A 9817-nucleotide genomic window follows, 5' to 3' on the forward strand; every position below is an offset into this window, starting at 1 on the left:
AGGGATGCCGGATTCGGGATGCGGGATTCGGGATGCGGGCGGCCCCAGGGCCCGCTGAGCTCCCCGCGGGGTTCCCGCAGCTTGCGGGGTCCGCTCGATGCTCCCCGTGCTCCGCTCAGCCGCGCGGCTCCGAAGGCGCTGCCAGCACGGAAGCACGGAATTATTTCGGTTGGAAGAGAGCTCCAGGATCATCGGGTCCAAGCTGTGCCCCATCCCCACCTTGTCCCCAGCCCAGAGCACTGAGTGCCACCTCCAGCCCTTCCTTGGGCACCTCCAGGGATGGGCACTCCAAACCTCCCTGGGCAGCCCCTGCCAAGGCCTGAGCACCCTTTCCATGAAGAAAGGGTAAAAGCATCATGTAGAGCTTCACTTCCCAAGAGGTTCCATGCCCTGTGGCAGGGGAGACCTCAGAGCTGTCACCAAACCTTTCTGTTTGGTATTTTCTGTCTCCCTCAAAAGCAGCCTTTAAAAGCAAACTGGACCCTTTGGTAATTTAAACGAGACCTGATCCACTCTTTGTGTTCCTGTGACAGGACTCCCTCAGCTGCTCCTGGGGCTCCAGACAGGAGTGTGGCCGCTCACAGGGGCGAGGTGTTTCAGGCTTTGTCCGGCATCTTTTGCACTCTCAGCATCACAGTAATAACAGCGTGTGTCAGTGACTGCAGTGTCTGGAGACAGAGCCAGGCCATGGTGACAAACAGGGGAAAGTCTCACACCTCCAGGTGCCCACGTAGGAAAGAGGAGCACCCACCCCTCCATGCCTCTGCACCCTTTAAGTTTAGCTTAGATATTAGGAAGGAATTGTTCCCTGTGAGGGTGGGCAGGCCCTGGCACAGGGTGCCCAGAGAAGCTGTGGCTGCCCCTGGATCCCTGGAAGTGTCCAAGGCCAGGTTGGACGGGGCTTGGAGCAGCCTGGGACAGTGGGAGGTGTCCCTGCCCATGGCAGGGGGTGGCACTGGATGATCTTTAAGGTCTGTTCCAACCCAGGCCATTCCATGATTCTGTGATAAGCTCCTTTAGGGCCAGCACAGCTCTTTCACCTGCTCTTGGAAATCCTTTTTTTTTGCAATTTTACTGGAGACAAGGAATTAAAGTAAGAAAAAGCTCCCCATTCGTTAGGTGAGGCATTTCCCCAGTCTTTCCGTTTTGCCCACATGCCTTTTTCTGGCTGCATCCCTGTCAGGTTCAGTGCAATGCATGAGGCACTGCTCCATGCACCATCCCGATTCCTTCCCACAATTGTGTCACCAGCTAGCAGCATCCCTCAGGGAGGTTTTGCTGCAGGTAGTGTGACTGCTGCTGTGTTCAGAAGCGCTGTCACTCACATGCAGTGCAGGTTAGACTGCACTGCAGGAACAGAACACAGCTCTTCTTGACTTTTAGGTCTAAAAGCAGGGCAAGAGAAAAAAGGAAATGGCAGCAATCTGAGTATGCAACATACTGCATTTTTAATTGATTCTGCACCTTTCTTCTTCCTCCTGCTGTCATAATTTCTTTACTTAGAGATGCACATCTTTCCATTTTTCTCCTTTCACACAGAAACTAGGCCCATACCTGACTAAAAAAAAAAAGAAATTCAGATTGAAACAAGCAGGGGAAAACTACTGAAGAGACAGAGCTGTTAATCAATACCATTTTCATTCAAAGAAAGAGATAATAATTCATGCTGGGAATATTAAAAACTAAACTGGAGGAATCCCAAGTATGAGGTAACACAGCATAATCCCCCAGAAGCCCGGAGGGAATAGATAAAAATACCTAATTGGTTTGGGTTTGGTTTTTTTTAATCTCAGACACCTAAATTATCCATCTGCATTGTGCGAGCATATTCAGCAGATTGCTAACAGATCAGCCACGAAATCCTGCTGCACTTTTGCATTGTGCTCCAAAAGTGAGCAACCCACTGAAATTAATGAGACAATTCTCATCTCTCATGAGGTCAAGCGATTGCACAGGCATAGCCAGCGGGGACGATCCATCCGTAGTGGAAAAAACCAAAACAAACAGTGCCTGTCGAGGTGGTTACACAACCGAGCGCTCGTCGGGCTCCTGGCAAGGCCCCGACATCATTAGCTGTTATTAACTGTCCTGTGCAGAGGCATCAGCTCTCTCGGGAGCCAAGAGAGTGCTGAAGGGTTTACAAAAGCTCTTCAGTTGTACAGTAGATAAATCTGGAGGTGGCCTTGAAGAGTTCTCCTCCTGCAGGCTCGAGTCTCAAGAACACGGCGCAGCGAGAGCTCACGTTGTGGGGATTTTATTTTCCACTGAAAGGTCAAACTGAAGAAAGCAACGGGCTCAAAGCAGCTTTGCAGTTGGGTCCAGCTCTCTCACATCCTTGCCAAGGGAAGAAGAAGTTAATGCCCTGAGATAAGACCCTCGTCACAATATTGTTTAATTACATAAGGCTTCTATCGAGGTGGAGATAAGAACAGGAATTTGTCCCCAGTCCAGCTGGGTGCGGCAGCTGAGCTCATGTTGAGTGTTAGAATGGGAACCAAAAGCAAGGGGTTTATTCGAGGTGGTTGTCACACCATTAGAGCTGCAATGAGCAAACTGATACTGACAACTGGTGGCAAAGGTAACTTTCTTTTTCATGGGAGCAACAAACCAACCTTTTTCTGGCAACAGTAGCCTTAAAACTATTGTTCCTCTTCAAATTGCTTTGGGAACGTTCATAGAGCCAAACTGCTACTCTGAAACCAGTAAGTCCCTATTTTCAGACCTCTTTAACAACCAAGAAACCAAAGCAGAAGTATGAATTGACTCACCTAAGACTACAGAGTAAGATCAGCTTCAGTTCTAAATTAGCAAACAAATCCCTTCAGTCCTAATTCTTTGTTCATAATTCTTCTCGCAAAAAAGAATATTTTCCTCATGACAGTTCGCTTTCTTACAGATAAATCAGATCATGGATGAGTCTATCTGAATTCTTGACTAATGCCTCACAACAACAAAACTGGTACCTCCTTCCTATGAAAAAAATAGTGCCCAAAAAAGTGCTTTATTTGAATCATCTTCCTGGTTATTTATTTAATAAATTTGTTTATGCAGGTAAAATGATTCTTGTCCAGGTTTCTGAGATATTCTTCATTTCTAGATGATACACTATTCTTTAGTTTTAACTTCACATTAATAGAGTTAATATTGATTTATAGAGTTTATATTAATCCTTGATAATTCAGCCTGGAGGAGACTGAGGGGAGACCTCCTTGAACTTCCTGCCGAGGGGCAGCTCCGATCTCTGCTCCCTGGGACAGGGACAGGGCTCAGGGAACCACGGAAGCTGTGCCAGGGAGGTTTAGGTCGGATATCAGGAAAGGTTCTTCCCCCAGAGGGTGCTGGGCACTGCCCAGGCTCCCCAGGGAATGGGCACGGCCCCGAGGCTGCCAGAGCTCCAGGAGCGTTTGGACAGCGCTGCCAGGGATGCCCAGGGTGGGGTTGTTGGGGCCAGGAGCTGGACAGATGATCCTTGTGGGTCCCTTAAACCCAGCATATTCCTTGATTCTGTGATTCTGTGAATTTTACTTATTTTTGTTATCTCAAAGTTTTCTCTTTCCCAGAAAAGTGCAACCTCGATCCTTACCTGTTCAGCACGGTTTGGGGTGATCTAACATCCTGTAACACTCAATAAAGCCAATCTATGATTTCCTTTTTTGTTTTGTTTGGGATTCCTTTTACACAGGGCTGAGTTTTATTTTAGCCTCTGGCTCCTGCCACAGCTCTTGCACTGGGAACTTACTGCAGGTGCTGTGACTGGGTCATGAGCAGCATTGTTTGCCAAAGGTAAAGCAGGGTACACACAGTCATCATTTGGGTCACTTAGGCTTCGTTCATCAATTGGGAATGTGAGGTGACTGTTAGGAAGGTGCAGTGCTTATTCACTTATGCCCCTTCTGCTACAGAGGTGTGCAAAAACAGAACCAAAGGCTGCCCCGTGGCTTTTGTTTGGGATGCTGTGTGGCAGGGCCCAACCCCAGGCCGTTTTCCCCGGTGCTTTCATTCCCAGTTCACAGCACTGGTGTGGCAGGGTGGGCTGGGAATCGGAGTGAGCGCATTGCTCTGCAGGGTGTGTGCCCTCGATTATGTGTTGTGTTCTGCAGGGTGTGTCCCTGGCTGCCCGGAGCCCTGAACACAACTGCCGCTCAGGAAAAGGAAAAAACATTGCTGAGAATGAACAGAAAAATGTTATAAAGCGTTTTAAAAATATAAATAACAGCGCAGAGGAAATCTTTCTGAAGGAACAGGATGCGCATGGAGGTGAAGAATTCAAATACAAGTGCTATGCTAAGTATAATCAGTAATGAAAGTTCAGCCCTTCCTCTTAGGATTTGGGTAAGCTACATGTTGGCAGTACTTTCCAAATTCCAGGGAACAAAAAAGCAAGCTTTAAATGTTGTCTTAAAGTCCTGTTGCAGTGTAGTTTGTTTATCACATATGTAATGCTGTCCATCTATTTTTGTGAGATCGGACTTAAAATATGCAGTAGAATAAATGTACTCAATTCACTGTGTAAGTTCCTTCTTTCTTGAATAGCTAAGCTTTTTCCTTAAGAAGACGTAACAACCACCTCTCCTCTTCCTGCTCAATAGGCAGAAGAAATAATCCGATTATTTTTCAGTCACAGGGATGGGTACAGCTGATGTGTATGAGTGTGGAGAACAGGGTCTGTGCAGCCACATGGCCTCTTCCTTGTCCTGTGACAGTGGGCAAATGCTAAGGGGAATCTGCCACGTTTAAAGCCCTTAGAAAATTTACCCATCCTTTTAATACAAACTGCCTGTTTTCAAGCCTGCTTCCTGGCACATTTTGGGTGCCAGGAATTTACTATGGGAAAGTCACAGTGAGCAGAACATTTTTTTGTATTTTATTTCTTTTTTCCACTGTGGAAACGAACGCCACAAGGAAGTTGCAGCCCCTGTCACAGGCTTACCTCATGCTTTGTACAGCATCCCTGTAGTGGTGAGTGTTCAGTGGAGTTCAGGAGACTGCAAACACCCGACCAAAGGTCATGGCCAAAGGGAGATGCAAGTTAATAGTTAACCAGGGTGAAGTCCTGCATAGAGGACTTTGAACACTAAGAGGGCCGGATCTCAAGGAGTTTTGGGATTAGCAGCAAAGCAGAGTTGAGGATCAGAACCTGATTCTCAAGGTGTAATGCTCTCTAGTGAGTTAAATGCCTGAAATTCCCTTCACATTGGAGAGAAATAGTTCAGAACCTGGACTTGAAGGCCTCGAGTGCCCTTAGCCTGTGCGCTGATGGTGAGATTCCTACATTGGCCAGTGGGAAATACTCAGGAGAAGGGGAGCTCTGGATACCTCACTGTGAAACTCGAACAGGACCACAAAGCGTTTGCTTGTGGGCTTAGGTAACACGTTTGGCATCAACATCTAAGCTAGTCTTGTCAGTGAAAATATGCCTGGGAGATGAGCCACCCCTCTGCTTTAAATACTCACCAAGTGCTGCAGAGCACTTCCCTGGAAGTCGGGTCTGAACCTTTGAACACAGAGCGCTGTGAGAAACTTGAGGGCATGAAAGGAAGGGAAAAAAATGTGCTCTGCCCAGCCTCTGAAGGCTGAGCCACTGTATAACCAGAAGTGCAGAATTTCTGGTATCGGGTTGGGGCTTTTACCTTGGGAGCAGTGACTGTACTTGGATACTGAGAAGGGGTCCATGACTCACTGATGTTAAATACCTATAAGCACTCCTGAGAGTTCCCTTCTGCTGGGTACAGCAAGCCTGGGAAATGGAAGGTCTTGAAGGCCTTCCTGACAAAAGCCCCACCTGATTTCGGGACAAGGAGGGAAGGAGCAGCTGGCGGAATTGAGCCCACCCAGAGCAGCGGGGGCACAAAAAGGCGCCAGACCTTGCGGCGCCTCAGGAAGCGTTCCCCAGGAGCTGTGGGCACTTACAGCATCTGACGTAGCTCAGGAGGGCAGGCAGAGCTTTCCTGGGTTGCTCTCATGAGCACAGGCGCCAGCAGTCTGCAGAAGTTGCACTTTAGTGCCTGAGTGCTGTTTTGGATCTCTCCCAGAGCTGCTGCACGGGCAGGCTCTCAGTGGGCGCTCAGGCTCAGCAGGGATGGGGATGCTGTGCCTGGCTTGGTGTATTGAGAGTGACCTCTCTGAATGGGTGGCTCCTTCCCAGGTATGAGCTGTGGAAGCCGGCTCAGGTACCCAGCTGCAGGGTCAGGTGGCTGTCGAGCTCTCCTGTGGGCAGCAATACATAGAAACCAGCTTTTTACAACAGAACGACTGTGGGAGCATTCAGCAGCACTAGGCCATCACAAAGACCCTCGGGCGGTAAACAAGCGAACCAAAACAACAACTGGACAAGGTGGAATTTTTCAAACAAGGCTCTGGAAGTTTCCTTGGAAGACTTGCCAACTCCTGCTGTGGGCAGCCAGTCCTGCTACTGCAGCTTAGCGGGTTCTCTCCCATCCTTTGACCCTCTGGAGCCGGCCCTGTGCGTGAGATGTTGAATTGCACTTCCCTGACTTACTTTGGCATGTCCTCTGTGCTGCCTTATCAGCGTTCTCAGTGATTTCCTCCAGATATTGTGTAGCTGAGTAAGCCCAATGGGACGTTACAGACAAGAAATACACTGGGTTTTTTTCATCTTTTTCATAGTAAGGATATGGATTTTTAATTGCTGCCTCTCCTGCAAATGAGACTTGTGTTCTCCTTGTTCTCACTTGGTCTCTTGGCACTGCTGTGAGGGTCAGTGGATTGGGGAGGTTTTGTCAGTGCTAAAGAATCTGTTGCAGAAATCAGGGTGTGGCCAAAGAAAAATATTTCATAAAGAGGTTTTATTAACCCTCTAATGAATTAAAGCAGAAATCATTGTCTCTGGCCTTGTTTGGTCTGCAGGGATGCCTTCCACTACCCCAGGTTGCTCCAAGCCCCATTGAACCTGGCCTTGGACACTTCCAGGCATCCAGAGACAGCCACAGCTTCTCTGGGCACCCTGTGCCAGGAGCTCACCACCCTCACAGGGAAGAATTTCTTCCCAATATTCCATCTAAACCTGCTGTCTTCCAGTTTGAAGCCATTCCCCCTTGTCCTGTCACAACATGCCCTTGTAAACAGTATCTGGCCTCAGATTTGGAGTGGGGTTAGTTTTTGGTGGTCAATTCCAGATGCCTTGTGATCCAATCCTTGGTGCCAGCTCCAGCAATCACCACTTGGCCAAACAGAGACTCCAAATTGGTGACTGTCTCGAGGTATTGGCTTGAGATGGGGGTGAGGAGAGTGCTGTAAGACACAGAGCGTGCAAGAAAGAGTGGAAAGATATGAATGAATGGAGAGAGAGACTGCTGGAGATGGAAACGCCCAGCAGGAGGGAGCTGGGAACAAATGAGAGCACGCATGTAGGCAGGCCAGTGCAGGAGCCTGAAGGTGAGGATAAATTTCAGCTTCTGGCAGAAGCTACGAGGAGATGTACTTGGGGAGGCTGAATTGTTCAGAAATGAAGTGAAAGGTCCCCTTCAAATGACAATGTGCAAAATCAGAAATCGCTGAAGCAACGTGACTCGAACCAAGCAACAAATAAACCCTTCCAGAAAACTCCTCCAGCCTTTAGAGGAAGGCAGGCCCAGCAGTCTCCAGACCTCTCCCTCGCCAAAGAACACTCCTTTCACCCTGTCTCTGCTGCAGCCACTTCATGGTTTCTTGCTCAAGCTTCTCACAGGAGAAAGAACAAAATCCTGTCCTCCTCACGCTGTGATGATAAGCCTGCAGTGGAGTTAGCCAGGCTTTATTTTAATTGGACTTTTTCACTTTTTTCCTGGCACTTTAAAGTTTATGAACGGAAAGGATCAGTCTGACTCAGAGACTGGGCTACTTCCAAACATTAATCTTAGCTGCCATATGCTAATGCAGCTTGGCTCTGGTGCATCCTATGCTGTAAATATGTCTGTACCTTTCATCTGTGGTGTCAGAGGCCACTAAAGGGAACTCGACAGACTTTTGGGCAGATTGTGATTGCCTGACATGCAATCTGCAGGCATTGGATGAGGTTCTGGGAGGAAGAAGGCCTAGAAAACATCCGTATTGTGTTCCCTTGAAGTTCCTGTTTTACCATTCTGCAATATTGGTTATAATGCCCAGGGAAATTCTTTGGCCTGTGCTGACTCTGAAATCTATACACAGATTTTGGTTATCCCAGCACTGAGCTCTAGGCAATAAACCTTGGAATATTGCGTTGGGTTCAGTGGTACAATATTTAGCCCCTTCTGTTTTGGTTGGCTTTGTAGTATGGGTCTAACAAACACGTAAAGATGACTGTCCTGCTCATCATGACTTTTCCAGCACTGAAACATGAGTCTCTCATCATTTGTGTTTCACTTTCTTCCATTCTGCATCCCAAATGTTTCCATTCTACTGATTTCAAATTTTATTCATTGTTTGAGGGCGTGCACTGAAAGTATTTGGTATTTCCCTGCCCCTTCCTCATCTTCTTACTCACTCACCCTCTTCCCTGAAATCATCGTGGGAACAACCCTATTTGAAAAGAAAAGAGAACTTTCCAATTCTACTTATTTCAATGGAATTTCCCTAATGTCCTTTTTCCATATCAGTGGATGTTTCTTGCTGGTGACAGTGGTGTGAACAGCGTCAAGAAGATGAAAACTTCATTACAGAGGCAGCCACTAAGGCTAACATTAGCCTAATGAAACTGATTTTCCTAGATTCCCTCTCAAGCCTAAGGGCAGGAAAAGGTCTCCTCCAGAGAGCAGTAACCTCATTCCACGGGAACATAGGCTGTTCACAGAGATTAACTCCTTAAGCCTAAAACTTAAAAGCTTAAAGAGATTGAAATCCACTCTCAGTTACAGCAGACTAATACCCAATCCCAGTGTTGTAGACTTGTTGCTGACATGGAGGAAGATGTTCTCAGTTGAGTAACCACTGGTTTATGGGGCAGGACAACATCCCTCTTCCAAGTTTCCAAGCAGCCCTGAGCAGGGAGCCCTCTGGCCTTGGTTGTCTGCATGGGAAATGATGTAAATCATTATGTTAATTCACAAAAGGCCTTTCTCCAGGAGGACAGAGATTTGATGGACACTTGGTGGACACCCAACTACAGCCAGCAAAGCCTTGCAGGTGAGATACTGGCTTGTGAGAGTACAGGCTGACATTTACTGAAGCAGGAGAAGCTCAGCTGTCCCACGCTGCAGGGAAATTTCCTGGGCACATTTTACATGTTGCTATTTCCTCACTTGCAGGCTCTGCAAGAGCCTGGACGTTGGGGACATCGCAGTGACGGAGGACGCAGTGCGTCCCCGTGCCATCAGGAGCCTCGTCACAGTGACAAGGCAGAAGAGATGAGTCATGACTGGAGCTGCTTTATGTAAATAGGGAACCTCTGGTGTTCCCGTGGTGCCCATGGGGCCACGGAAAGTTCACGTAAGTGACGCTGCGTTCCCATGTCCCCGCTGAGGCAGGGCAGGGGAACGGGGCAAGGTGGCCGTGGTTCCCCCAGAGAGGGCAATATTAGGTCAAAACTGGTGGTGAAGCTGAAAGTGAACCCCTGGAATGGAAGGTTCCTTCCCAGCAGCAGTGCCTGGAGAAAATTTTCTGTTGCCTTTAGCTGTTAATTGCAAAAGCGATTGAGCCACTGATGGTAAATGCTGGGGGGGAGCCAGAGAAGGGGGAAGTAAAGAATTTAGGCAGAGAGTTTTCTCGCTGCGAAATCAGTCAGTTTTAGTGAGATTTATGGGTCATCTGTGACACAGCTGAGAAACATATTTAGGAATAAATGAGGAAAGGTCCTGCTGCTGAGCGGCGTGATGCTGCATTCCCTGTCCTGATGGCCTTG

The 9817-nt window shown here is 48.0% G+C and overlaps 1 protein-coding gene across 1 annotated transcript in view; it reads right to left on the reverse strand.

Moving 5' to 3' along the window:
• The window catches only part of ERGIC1 (endoplasmic reticulum-golgi intermediate compartment 1), a 67745-nt gene extending 59259 nt beyond the window's left edge, over positions 1–8486 (reverse strand). Inside the window, exon 1 of the mRNA XM_017728052.1 lies at positions 8469–8486. Within this exon, the coding sequence (XP_017583541.1) occupies positions 8469–8486 (18 nt within the window). The remainder of the gene's footprint in view (positions 1–8468) is intronic.
• Positions 8487–9817: the final 1331 nt, after the last annotated feature.

This window comes from Corvus brachyrhynchos, unplaced genomic scaffold (genome assembly GCF_000691975.1).
Source record: "Corvus brachyrhynchos isolate BGI_N302 unplaced genomic scaffold, ASM69197v1 scaffold21, whole genome shotgun sequence".
NCBI lineage: Eukaryota > Metazoa > Chordata > Aves > Passeriformes > Corvidae > Corvus > Corvus brachyrhynchos.